Source organism: Marmota flaviventris, chromosome 5 (assembly GCF_047511675.1).
Source record: "Marmota flaviventris isolate mMarFla1 chromosome 5, mMarFla1.hap1, whole genome shotgun sequence".
NCBI lineage: Eukaryota > Metazoa > Chordata > Mammalia > Rodentia > Sciuridae > Marmota > Marmota flaviventris.
The window spans coordinates 59286539-59301425 of NC_092502.1; the positions used below are offsets into that span (position 1 = coordinate 59286539).

At 32.5% G+C, this 14887-nt stretch overlaps 1 protein-coding gene across 1 annotated transcript in view; it reads left to right on the top strand.

Moving 5' to 3' along the window:
• Adamts19 (ADAM metallopeptidase with thrombospondin type 1 motif 19) overlaps window positions 1-14887 on the top strand; it is a 258371-nt gene that overhangs the window by 187403 nt on the left and 56081 nt on the right. Inside the window, exons 17-18 of the mRNA XM_027949358.3 lie at window positions 9870-10027; window positions 14077-14230. Coding sequence (XP_027805159.2) covers window positions 9870-10027; window positions 14077-14230 — 312 coding nt within the window. The remainder of the gene's footprint in view (window positions 1-9869; window positions 10028-14076; window positions 14231-14887) is intronic.

The window sequence follows — 14887 nt, forward strand, 5'->3', positions numbered from 1 at the left end:
TTATATTGTGCTGTTTATTTCCTTTACACTAGTTACAACTCTCTGAATTTTCATATTTGTTTACATGCTTGCTTCTATATTGTCTATCTCCATGGTTAATGTTTTTAAGGTATTTTGTTTAGTTCCTTCCTTGTTTGCAATAGCCAAAACAAAGCCTGGCACGTAGGAAATAATATCAACACCTTACATGAATGGTTGATATACGACAGTGCATTATACCTGTCTATTAAACAAATCTTCAGAATACTTCCATAAAGCAAGCACTACTAATTTTCCAATTTTTAGAGACCACAGAGACCAGAAAAAAAGAGAGTTTATGTTCCTTTCCCAAGGTCACACACCTAAAATGCCGTGATCTTGAATTGGAACCCAAGGAGTCTGGTCATAGCATCTATATTCTCAGGGACTGAAACATGCTGCTTCATTTAAAAAAAAAAAATCCTTTTAGCTTAATTATTGCTTTACGTGCAACACTTGTGATTTTTTAAATTATGTCCTATTTGAACATATTTTTATTAAATTTCTCCCATATCACCTTTTTTCCCTTCTGAGCTAATGTGATCAATTATTTTTATGAAGTTAATTTAGGAGAGTATAAATCATGAAATGACTATTTTCTCCTCTAATTACTGCCTTGAGTTCTGCCAATCCATGCTCTTTCTTTGCTGTAGATCTCTAAATGTATAAATCCCTGAGCACTTTTTTTTGTTGTTAAAAGACCATTCAGTTTAAAACTAGAATCCCCTATCTGTCTTAGGCATCTGGTTTTAATTACTGTCTGTTCTCTTTGTGCTTTGATTTAGGCCTAAGCTAGCAAAGTTTTATATTTGTACAAAGAAACAGTGTCTGTGCTCTTAAACTGTGTAAGTGCTATACTCTGGAGATAATTTTCAAAGTTGAAAATGCCAATATGTTACCATGTTTACTCACATGCCTACTGTTTCCTTATGCTGTTAATGAAAAATAATTATCTTGATGAATTAGCAGAAGGGTATAAGAATGGGGGCAAAAAAAACTAGTTGCATAAACTATTCAAGAGAATAGGGATGGGAAATAACCCACCAAACCAATTAAAATAACTCAGTAAATCCACTAAACAAGATAGAACTTGGGCTGGGGCTGGGGCTCAGTGGTACAGCACTCGCCTTGGGACACATGAGGCATTATTAGGTTTGATCCTCAGCACCACATAAAAATAAAATAAAGGTATTGTGTCCACCTACAACAACAACAAAAATACATTAAAAAGTCTTTTTAAAAAGACCGAACTTGTTACAAATGGATGCTAGTGTTGACAGAGAATAAAGATTCAAGGGTGACTTCTAGAAATTTGGCAGGTACCAGTAGCATTTACTGATATAGGACAAATGGGTGAGGGACAGATTTGGAGAAAAAATAAATAGCACAGTGTTAAATGTCTAGATTTCAAATCCAAACATCTGACAAATGGATTCATACCACAAATCATCCTTCCTAAAGGTTCCATTGGGTATAGGCAGGAAGAAATCTTCCTCCCAAAGAGCTTTAGGAAAAAGAAAAGAAAATAGAACCTTGGCAAACTGACCATTCTTAAATAAATTAACTTGTCTACACCAAACTATATATTATTTCATAGGAGAAATTTAATTGTCTCCCAGTACAATTATTCTTTCTTCGCTATTCTCTTTTGATTATATTCTTATATGCATTTATTATATGCCTTTCTGAATACAGTGGAATTATACTGATGTTATCAGTTTATCAAAAAGCCTAAAGTGTGGAGCTGGAGATGTGGCTCAAACAGTAGCGCACTCGCCTGGCATGCGTGGGGTACTGGGTTGGATCCTCAGCACCACATCAAAATAAAATAAAGATGTTGTGTCCACTGAAAACTGAAAAATAAATATTAAAAAAATTCTCTCTCTCTCTCTCTTAAAAAAAAAAGCCCAAGTGTAATTTCCATACATTATATTTTTACAAAATCATTGTAGCTTATGATTTATAAATGTCTCACAAAAGATGTATGGGCCAATCCTCCTTGCCTGCAGTTTTTCATAAAAAGCACTATGGACAGTAGTCTCAATAAAAACAATTTTAAAGGAGCAAAATTCCAGATAAAAATATATTTACCTCTTATTGTAATCACTTTGGGATGCTATAACAAAATAAATGGATTGAGTGGCTTATAAATAGCATAAATGTATTTATTACAGTTTTGGAAGCAGGAAGTCAGGGTGACAGTATAAGGGTTCTGGTGAGGGTGTTTTTTATGGTTTGCAGACTACCAACCTCTAGGTCCATCTTTGTGTGGTAGAGGGAGAGGAAGTGAGCTCTTCTTGAATTTTTACATTCATCTCATTTATGAGAAATTTACCTTTGGGTACTCATCTAATCCTAACCATCTCCCACTAAACTTATCACCTAATGCCATCGCATAATGTGGTAGAATGTCAATGTATGAATTTTGAAGGATCATAAATATTCAGTTCATAACACTTCTTAAATAAAAAGAAATTAAGGAACCCTTGGATGCCAAAAAAACAAATTGAAAACAGGAAGTCAAGTATTAGGCTGACTCCACCACTTAGCTTTAATCCTACTAAATGAGTTTAGATTCTGAAAGTCAAAGGGATTGAACAGACAGAAAACAAAGCTTAAGTCCTTCACAAAATGAAAACTCTTATAGGAGACTCCTGAGTGAAGCAATATGAGGACCATAATCACAGTGAGATAGAGTGATAGAAATACATTTGCAGCACAAAAGGAGAGAGGAAGACAATGTGTCTGTATTAATTTTAGCACAAGGTGAAGATAAAAAATAATTTCCCAGAGAATTTGTAATACAAAGCAACTCCACTTATGGATTTGTAAGACCAGGTTACTTGTGAAGTCCTAACCCTCCAAGACAACATTTATCTTAATGTGGTTACCAAGATGACTGGCCTATACAAATATAAATCCTTTCTGAAGGAATGCACCTTCAAACCCTATCTCAAAACAATTTGTAAATTTCAACAAATGTAATTTAATAGTAAAAAAAAAAATTCTAGAAAACACAAAAGGAAATAGAAACCAGGAGCAAAACACAGTAAAAATAAGGGAAAGCAAAGTGAAGCATGTGAATTGTTTCATATAGAGCAGACACAAAAATAATTATGATAGTATGTTTAAACATACAAAAAATTTAATAATAAGAATAAGGAATAAGACTATAAAATTCTCTTTTTATAGTCACCTTTTAAAAAAATCAGATTTTAGAAGAGAAATTAAAATAATGGATTGAAAACAAGATAAAACAAAACTGAAGAAATATACAGGAAATTGGAAAAAAGAACACAAAATAATAAAACACTGAAAAACTGAAATCTTTAGTTACAAAAATTTTCAGATTGAATTTTAAAAATAATCTTGATATGTGATGCTCATAAGACACATATAAAAATAATAAAATAATACAATTCATCGTAAAATATTGGGCTTTTAAAATTCCATAAACTTCAAAGCTTTAAAACAATTATTGACAAAGAAAAATTGACTGGTTCTTTGTTATAATGAGTAATTAAATACACACATATGAAGTGAATTGACTTCCAACCAAGGTATCCAGGTACCAGGTATCCAGGTATCCAGGTATTCAGTACCCTAGAGGTACTGAAACAAGTAGATTTGTTTGTATAAAAAAAATGGACCTGGTTCCTCCTTCACATCCTACACAAATATTAAAATGGAATAGAGATCTAACCCAAAAACCCAAAGCTGTAAAATTCTAGGAGGAAAAAAAAAAAGGTAAGAGAAAATCTCTGACATTAAATCTCTATGACATTGTGGTGGGAATCCATGAATCCATGATTTCCTTACAGTGTAACTGCAAAATTACTAATTCTAAAAAATAAAAATAAAAAGAAGATATGTTAGATTTCATCAATAACAAGTCTATTGCTTTTTTAAGAATATCATTGAGAAAATAAAATTTTTATAACATTTCCTTATTTCATTATAATGTCTGTAAGAACAATGTTTTCTTAATTTTGATATTGTTAATTTGTACTGTTTTTCTTAATCAGTCAAAATAGACTTTCTTCAGTTATTTGACCTCTTCAAATGGCCAACTTGGTGATGTTATCAAGAGCCTACATTTTTAATTTTCTTTGTAATCATCAATTTCTATTCTTTATCATTTTATTTCTTCTATTTGTTTTGGATTTTTTTTCTCTTTTCTTCTGCCATAAATAGACACTTAGAGGACATGTTTGTTTTTTTCTTGTTTGTCCATATAGCAATTAAAAGCCATAAAATTGCCTCTAAGCGTGCTTTAGTTGCATTCCACAATATATTTTTGTTCAAACTATTTTCATATTATCACCATGATTTCTACTTTGATCCATGGTTTGCTTATAAATATATTGTTTAATTTTTAAGTATTTTTATTTTTAAATAGATGTTTTGTTATGAATTTCTAGTTTATGTTTGTTGTAGTAAAAGACTATAATCAGTGTGATTTCACTTGGGATTTATTTTTATGACCTGTGGCTTATATTGGTTACTGTTTCATTTATTTATACTTGAAAAGAATGGCATCCTATAATTGCTGACTGTAATTGTCTCAAATTATCAATTAGGCCCATTTGGTTCAAGTCTTTTTCTGGATTTCTTTTTATTTTTATTTTTATTTTTTATTTTTTTATGGTGATAATAGGATTGAATCTATGGCCTCACATACGCTAGGCAAGTGCTACCAAGTTACAACCCCTTCTCTTTAATTTTGAGACAGAGCCTCACTAAGATGCCTCGGCTAACATCAAACTTGTAACCCTCCTACTGTGGCCTCCCGAGTATCTGGCATTACAGGAGTGTGCTAGTCTGCCCAGCTGTGTCTTCTGTATTCTTACTGATATTTTCTTATTTCATCAATTAAGGAAAGAGAAGTAATGAAATCTCCAACTCAGGTTATGGATTTTTCTATGTACCCTTTCAATTGTATCAGTTTTTGCTTTGTGCATTTTGGTGCCTTATCATGCACTTAAGATCCTGAGGTCTCTTTAATAAATGTTGTCATTTTTAAATTTAAATGAATTTTAATATAAATCATGTATCTTAAAATGTCCTCTGCATCTCTGAAAAGTGTTCATTTTCATGAAGTTCATGCTGATATAATATAGCCAGTTCTTTTTTTCATTATTATTATCAGTGTGTCATGCTTCAGCTTCTTCAATCCTTTCACTTTTAATCTGCTCATGTCTTTGTTCTTTAAGTGCACTTTCATAAATTGATTATAGTGTGGTCTTTCATTTTTCTCTAACCTAACAGCCTCTCTTTTGACCAATGTCCTTAGTCCATTTAAACACAATATAATAATGGACATGTTGGGCTGGTTTCTCTTTGCTTTATTTCTTCTTTATTCCCTTTTTGTTTGGGGCTACTTTTAGATTAAATATTTATAAGTATTCCATTTTCTCTCTTTCCTTTTTTGTTATAGTTCCTTATTATATTTAATTGATTGGTCTACCATTTATAATATGCATTTTAACCTATTATAGCCTCCTTTCAAATTATATTATACTGCTATACAAATAATGGAAACTCCTGTACTTCATTTTTCCATCCTTTTTAATTATTTGCATTTTATTTCCATATTTCACATAATCAATTTATTTCTACATTCCATGCAGCATTGTCATATTGAACATGTTCAGCATCCAACAAAAAAAAAATGACCATACATGTGAAGTCAGAAAATGTGACCAAACAACCAAATGAAAAAAAAAATCAGTCAGTAAAATGAAAATGAGATGAAATATCATTGTAATGATTTTTCTTCAGTCAATTACATTATTAATGATCTTTACAAAAATGAATATTTTACATTTTTATACATTTACTAGTACCAACATTATTCTTTTATTCACATAGACATGTTTCTATCTGAAACCATTTTCTTCCAGCCTCAAGAACATTCAAGAACATTCTTTGTAGAGCAAATCTGATGACATTGTATTTTTCAAGTTTTATTTATCTTTGAGTATATTAATTTTGCTTTTGTGTTTGAAAGATATTTTCACTGTGTGTGTGTGTGTGTGTGTGTGTGTGTGTGTATATATATATATATATATATATATATATATATATATATATATTTATTTATTTATTTATTTTCATCATTTTCCATATTGTATTCATTATCTTCTGGCTTGAATTGGTTCTTATGATATGCCTAATGAATGCTTAAATTCTTTTATCCTTCTATATATACTGTGTCTTTTTCACATGGCACTCTTCAATATCACATATTTTTTTAAAAAAAATTCATGTACATACCGAACATAGTTGTTGTCTAATCCACTAAGTCCATTATCTCTAGTACTCCTGAATTTCATTTTATTGAGTGATTTTTTCCTCTTGGTTATGTTAAGTCACATTTTCTAACTTCTTCATGTGTATAATAATTTTTTATTGGATGCTGGACATGATCAATAAGACATGGTTAAATGGCTATATTTTGTTATTTTTATTATTGAGCATTGAATTTCATTTTGCTGGACAGTTAATTTACTTTCAAATCAGCCAGACTTGTTGAGCCTTTTTTAAAGTTTGGTAGCATGGTGCTAAATTATTAGTCTTTCTCCTAGGGCTACTAAAGACTTGTTTCTTGTAGCTTCTTTACCAAAGACCATATGTTCAAATAGATCTGACCACTCTGCATAGAACTCATGTATCTTTCGTCCCTCCTTGAGCTCCAGGGGTTATAAAGTTTAGATGTTCCCAGTAGCAGTTTCCTTCCCAGCTTTGGGGAATCACACCCAACTTGGGTGAAGCTGAATATTCAGCCATGGACTCCAAGGACCCTTTGTAGGTTTTTGGAGCTCGTTGTGTCACTCACTCTTGTCTTCTGTACACCATTAAACCAATGCCAGGAGCCTCAGCCGGTTCAGCTCCATTCTCTGTGTCCTCATCTCAGTGGGGCCCTCATCATTTGTGTTCTGCTTGGGTTCAGCCTCCCAGTATCACATCAGCCAGACCCCGCCCTCCCACTTTGCTTTTCTTCATGAAGATGTTTAGCGATTATGGGCCTGCACCTTTCCACATACGTGTCAGAAAAAGCTTGTCTGTACCTCCAGAAATCCTTGCTGGGTTTTTGCCAGGAATCACATTAAAGTATAAACATATCCTTACATTATTTTTGTATTATGTCATGAGCGTTCTCTTACTATTATCACTGACTTTTTGATGGCTACCTAATATTCTAGTAAATATTTTCAAGCAGAAAGCCAAGCAATTTTGAGATCATTTGTTCTCCACCTGTCACACTTTTCTGTGGTCAGGAATCCAGTGTTTGAGAACAATTGTTTCATACATTGTCTAGTTTTCTAGTTGTTTATGGTGGGAAACTAAAGCAGTTCCAGTTATCCAGTCAAGGTCAGAAGCAATTTTTTTTTTCTGAAAACACAATTTTAAAGTTAATGAACTAAAAACAAAGACTAAGAAATATCAAATGACCAAACCACTAATTCTTCATGTGAGATGACTGTTAAGCTAATAAAATATGTGGATTTCCATGTTTATGTGTGTGCCATTTTCTGGGGAATGCTGAATGCCAATAATATGAGTTGAGTCTAAATATCCTATTCTAGCAACCCCAAGAAGTTTCTTAAGGAATTTTTATCAGATATTTTCAGGACCTATTCCTTTATAATTGTGCCCTGAAAAATGTCTTGAAATACAGTGGGGAAAATGAGGTTGTACTGATCAGTATCCAAATCTAAGCCAAAAGATGTTTCAAATATTTTATAGACTGTAGGGATATATAAAGAAATACTTTACCTTTTAGGCAAAATCATTTATTTTTTTATCAAAAAGCTTTAACATTGTCTAAAATACATCCATTTGTAGATCGTAACAAGTATTTCCTATTCATCTATAGATGGTAGTAGCTATCTTGTTTTCTTTCAATATATTTTCCTTCAAATTTAAAATTCAAAGTAAAAATTAATCTTACATATTTTTCATAACCCTGGAGGTATGTATGATTATTTGATAGTTCTATTAAAAATTCATGTTAGACTATATAAAGTGAATGATAAAACATTATTTATTGGAAGCTGAGACTGATGAGTTAAATTTCAATAATTATAATTTCATTAATACATTGTTTTTATACAAGCACCAGAAAATCTTGCTAAGAACCATAAATAATTCTAACAAGTAATTATTATGAAAAAAAAGTGATTAATAAGCAAATGCTTTTTGCTTTTTTTCTGCTTATTGCTTTTGCTTACCAAAATCATCAATTTTAATAGTAATAAAGCAAGAGATCCTTTTTAAAAAGCTAGATTGTTCAAAATTTAACTTCTGATATTTCTCCTCAACCATGATTGATAGCTTTTTTCATTATATTAATATCCTCATATGGATCCCACTGTTTCCTTACTCTGGAAATCTAGCGTCATATGTAACAATTTCTTTTACCCAAGACAATCAAGTCATAACCATATTCTGTCAACTTCATTCTAAGTAAATCTTGCTGTTTTTTTCAATTACCTCAATCCAAGCCACACTTACTGTCAGCTGGGCTACCATATTGATGATATGTGCTATCTTCTCTATCTAAATGTACTACACCAGTCCCTTCTCCACATAATAGTTTTTCAAATTTTCATTAAAGATTTGTATTTTTTTTTTGTTGTAAAAACTCACTGCATACTACAGAAACTATAAGGTCTAGTTATTCTTTATGTCTCCAGCCTTTGTCTTTATGATCTGCTCAGCATAGTTGAACTCATGCACACTTGTCTCCCAGATCTCCAGCAAGCTGCATGTTAAGACCTTTATGTTTGCAGTCCACTTGGTCTTGAATTTTCTCTCTGCTTCCTTTATTCCTCCTAGCTAACATCCTCAATAAATAACTCCCCCACACACAAGCCTTCCTCACTCCCTTCATAAATTAGTTATTTAAATAACTGGTTGAATGCCAGGTTCTCCAGTTAGGTTACAAGTTCCATGAGGAGAGAGAAAGCATGTCTATTTTGTTCATTTGGAGGCTTTCTAAACATTAAGTTTTACTGAGTTATAGTGAATATTTCAGAAATTATTCAATCATGATTAAATGTTATATAAGGAAATATAGATCTCAGCTTCTGCTCCAGACAAAATGAACCCCAGGTAATTTGCAGGTACCTTTATGTAGAAGAAGGAAATGGGCTAATATTTGATTTGAACCTCTGATTCCTAGGCTAGCAGTACAGTTATCTCCATTAAAGATAAAATCAATTTAAATTGTGGGATCAATTGACTTAGATTGTGGGCATGGTGGTGAACATCTGTAATTCCAGCAACTTGGAAGGCTGAGAAAGGAGGATGGCAAGTTCAAAGGCAGCCTCAGCAACTTAGAGAGACCCTGTCTCAAAATTAAAAATAAAAAGGACTTAGGATATAGGTCAGTGGTAAAGGTTCCTGGGTTCATCCTCAGTTAATTAAAAGAGAGAGAGAGAGAGAGAGAGAGAGAGAGAGAGAGAAGAAAAATTCATCCGAAGGAGATGTTCAGAAATTGAGAAATGGGCTTTCTCAAGCACTGGTATGGGAATATAAATTGATACACCTTTTTAAGAAAATCAATTTGAAAGTGTTTTTCAAAATCCTTAAAAGTTCAATTACAAATCTGAGAATATGGTCAAGGGAAATATTCAGATATAGTTAGTTTACAGTATGTATATTCAAACATTATAGAGAATTTAAAGAACTTGGAAACACTCAAACATCCCTAAATGGAGATTGGCTTACATAACAATTACCAATAATTTATCAGCTTAAGTTATTAGTGCTTTTAATGAAATAATGTGAAGTGGGTATTACTGCTGGTTTTTTAATGCTCATAACACTTTCAAACCTCTTTATAGCTCTCCGAGATTCTGGCAAACAGTCTATAAATAGTGACTGGAAGATTGAACACTCTGGAGCATTCAATTTAGCTGGAACTACTGTTCATTACGTGAGACGAGGCCTCTGGGAGAAGATCTCTGCCAAAGGTCCTACTACAACACCTTTACACCTCCTGGTATGAGGGAAAGAATTGATAACATTGCATAAGCAGTTTCTCATGATAAAGACATTCCTATTGTACCTTCTCTAATCTTTTTCCCAAATCCAAATTGTCAGGTAGGCATTTAAAATTATTTAAGAGGTGAGTTTTTAGTTTTTTAAAAATGTATTTAAATTTATGATTTCTGAAAACAACAATTATTATAAACAGAATACAATGTTTTAGGGTTTTCACAGATTCAGAGTATAGTCCCAAGGAACAAAGACTCTCTTTTTCCTAGAAACATTTATTTACTAACCAGACTGCATATCTATGAAAAGATTGCTATATAATATTGCAAATTGTAGCATTTCAAAATCCATTGTGTGGGTGTTGTCTGATTCTGTATAAAATGCATTTGATAAAATGTTCTTTTGATGAGGAAAATAATTTGCTAAATAAATATATATATTTATTTTTATATATTTATACTCATACACACACATACACACACACATATATCAGTGTTCTCATTTACCCTGTTAGGCTTGCTTACTGGGTCAATAGATTCCAGTAAAGACTTATGAAAATTTGCGCGTTTGGGATGATAATTTAGGCTTAAAGTTATTAAAAGATTAGATACATGTCCAGAGAAATTTGGAGAGAAAGGGTTAGGATGATGGGGCTCTGTCAAGGATGGTGGCAGGTCTAAAGCCTCTTTTGACCTTAATCATGACAATCAGTGATGATTCCATAGGAGCCAGAGGACTGAATATATCACTAGCATGAGTTTTCTATTTTAGTGGCAAAAAGTGTTCTAAAATTCAGACATTTCAGCACCTCCTTACATCTACACATAAAACTGATCTAAGCCATGATCCATTGGCTGTTTATTTTGGAGTGTGTTATGCCACATTATTTAATATCTCCACACATTTTATGTTGACTTTATCTTCAATTGGAGACATCTGTGTTGCTAATATAGGAGCCAGAGGTTCAGATCACATATTGGCCCATTTGCATTGACTCCTTTAAAGTGCCCACTAATTACGTGGAGTTCTTGTTAAAATGTACATTCTACTGATTTGGTTCGGAGGCAGGACCTGAGATCTGTGTTTCTAACCAGTTTCTACCTGATGCCACTATTTCTGGTCCAAAAACCGTAATTTAAATTACAAGGTTCTATATAACTGCAATCACTATGCTTTACCATCACCAATACAGGGAGCAAGGTAAGTGGATGTGTACCTTCTGTTCCAATCTTAGTAATATTCACCATTCATTGAGCACTAAGAATCAGACACTGGCCAAGGGTGCTTTATACTCAGTGCAACACATAATCCACATAATAACCCTGTGCGATATGTATGATTGTTGTTATTTCATTTGATTGACTAAAAAGAACTAAGTATGAGGAAAGTTAAGCATGGTGCATAGTGTTATCTAATAAATTATTTAACTGTCAGTAAATAATCATTGTTCAATGCTTTCTCCCTTTTATAAAGTTGAGATCTTTATACTAAACTTCCTTGGATAATAAATATACATATTTTAAATAATTATTTTAATCCTTTGTGTCCTACTCTATAAATTCAATTGGAGACTCCCTTCTGTCCTCTGTGCCACTTAGAAAAAAAGAGAGAAAAAATGACTGCTGTTATTTGAGTCATATATAGCTCCTTCTATGATTGGGTCACATACAATAACTATCAAAGCAAAAATATTTTTAATGATTAGATTTCAGAAAATGCTATTATGTTTGCTAACTTATGTAAGTGTATCCTACATTTTTTTAAATGGAACAAGACCAAGTCTCTTATAATGAGCCTCTACTTTAAAAAGTGTGTATGAGAGACCTTGGTATTGGGCAGGGGGAGCTTCATTTCTTCAGAATCTTTAATCTGACTGGTAATTACCAAGGTTTTTCCTGGAAGCATGAAGTATAATTAAAGTCAGTGAACTATGTCTAAAAGAAGGCATCTATGTGACCTGGATTTATTCAGTAATCCAAGGGAAACTGCACTTCTAAGATATTTTTCTTTAATGACTATTACAGACTCGAAGCTGGTACTGATTTTTGAAAGGCAATACTTCTGCTGCCATGCTTCCATATGTGCCCATCCACTGTAACATGGTCACACTTTCCTTTTGCAAAGAATACTGCCAAATTCAAATGGTTTAAGAAAGAGCTAATGGTTTTGTGGCCAATGTCTCTATTTTAAGTGGCATTAGATATTCGAGGACTACCTCAAGTTCTATCAATGAAAAGGCAGTTTATTAGGTAAAATAGACTGTTTTTATGTAATTAATTAAGTTGGCAAATAGTTGTTATTTATGTTTATTCCATCATTTAAAATTATGTAATAGTCTAGTTTAAAAGCATAAACAAGTAGTTTTTTTTAAAAAAAAAAAACTAAGTTCAAACTTATTGGGCTGAAAGTAGCCTATAATTGGCAACATCAAATGAGACATTTGAGATATTGAAGCCAAAATAAGCACTGTGTAAGCACTGTGGTGTATTATGAATTAGTACCTAGTATGTTACTCATTTGTGAACCTAAAAAATGGTTGTATTTATTTATTCTTCTTTTTCTTTCTTTTTTTTTTTTTTTTTTTTTTTTTTTGGTGGTGCTGGGGATTGAACCCAGGGACACTCTCCCACTGAGCTACATCTCTAGCCCTTTCTATGTCATTCCCAGACCTTTTCAGTTTTTGAGACAGGATCTTGTTAAGTTGTCCAAGTTGACCTTACACTTGCAATCTTCCTACATGTACACCACTATGCCAGGCTTATATTTATTATCGTGTAGTTATTTTATAAACTCAACGCTCAATTCACCATCAAAACATATCTTAGTATTTCTGTTGATACCTTGAACAAAACTTTAAGAAAAAAAAAAACAGTGGGAAAAATATAATAGAAATGCAGACCCTTAACTTTGGGTTCATTTAGTTTTTTTTTCCCCCCGCAGAGTATTAACTCTTTTTACCTATCATTACAACTGTATGAACACAGGTGAAATATTGCACAAAGTTTCCTAAAATTAAGCATGATTTAAAAATGTAGGAATATGTGTTTTTGTGCTTCACATTGTATTATATACATTTTCGATAGTTTCTCAGAGTCATTAAAGTGATTTATTTCATGTGGTTGTTTGACAGATTTTCTGAAAATGAATTGATGAAGAAAAATCATCATTCATTGTTTCACTTAATTACATACACATAGATACATATGTATATACATCTATATACTATGTATAAGTAAGTATTCATTATGATCCAGTTCTGAGCTTGGTCCTGGGTACCTATAGAGAACAAAACAGGCGTGATCCTTGCCTATGGTTCTGTGCAGTGTAACCTAGAGTTCAGTCCTTCCCACACATCCTTTATGGTTTATTGAACTGTTTATTTTTTTGTACATAAATGTACAGTTATTAAGTTAATATTTATTTATAAATTCATTTTAACATTTTTGAAGAAAACAATTTTTACTACAAGTGGAAAATTCATCAACTTGCCAAAATTCAAAGTTAACTGCAAGCATATATGGAATGAAAGTCTTATCCTCCAGTTGGCTTAGAAGTTCTCTGTCCTTAGGGAGATATGATCCTCTAAGTCTTCACCTGAGTATGGAAGAAAGAGGAGTCCTCTGTTAACTTGGGGACTTCCTGTTTATTTTTTCTTATTCAAGTGGAAAGGTCACAGTTGATATTATACCGTGGGTTATATCTTAATGCCAAATGGAACACACATTCCTGCCACCACTCCCTTCTACCCCCACTGAAGTCATCATGCATGTGCCAGTTCTTTGAGAAACTGTTTAGCCCATCAAATTGAAAATAAATTACCAGGTATTTCTGATATCATTCAACTGAACTTTTCTTCATGACCTCTTAGGCTCAGAGGTAACTATAGGGTCCTATCTTTTCAAAAGTATGACAATTTTGATATTTAAGAGTACTGTCACATTTTTCTGCTACATATTAAAGAGGTATCCTTGCCATGCAATAGGCATTTTAAAATATCAGTGTCCTTAGTTTATATTTCACATCAAATGTGTCCTGATCATTTTTATGTTATAGGTACTCCTGTTTCAAGATCAGAATTATGGTCTTCACTATGAATACACTGTCCCATCAGACCCCATTCCAGAGAATCAGAGCTCCAAAGAACCAGAACCCCTCTTCATGTGGACTCACACAGGCTGGGAAGACTGCGATGCCACATGTGGAGGAGGTGAAAAAATTTTAAATATTCATCTCTCCAAAACAGCAGTTGTTTTCTCACTAACCACTGACAAGTAAGACAGATTCCATACCCCTAATCTGCAATTCCAAAATCCATAAAGGATTGGAAACTGAGGTTTTTTGATGATATGTTTAGTACCTAAGTACCTGAACTACTCTGTAGCAAAATCTGCCTTGAACTGAAACAAAGTATTTAGAATTGTTACATATTTCACTAATGTGACGACTCATTGTATTGTATTGCATAAATAGTAGTGAATTTTGTTTGTAATGCACTAGGTTCCATAGACATTATTTAAGTTGTTATGCAATGTTTTTGTACTGTATTAACTTGATAAAATCTTCAAAATTCTGGATTCCAAACTACATCTGCCCGCAAGAATTGTAGACTACAAGAATTGGAAGCATGTTTTGTCAGAGTAGTATTGAGTTTGCTTCTGTGTTGTCTGCATACTTAGGCTAAATATACAGAATATGTGGGGAAAAAAAACAAACATAATTTCCCTAATTCTTTAGCTTGCTAGTTTTTAAAAGCATGTTACTATTTTTCTGAAATTGTGCTCCAAGATTTTCTGTTTTTGTTTTCATGTCAGAGACTGAGGAGACAAAAGAATGAAATTACTTCAACATAAAATGTTAGACTTAG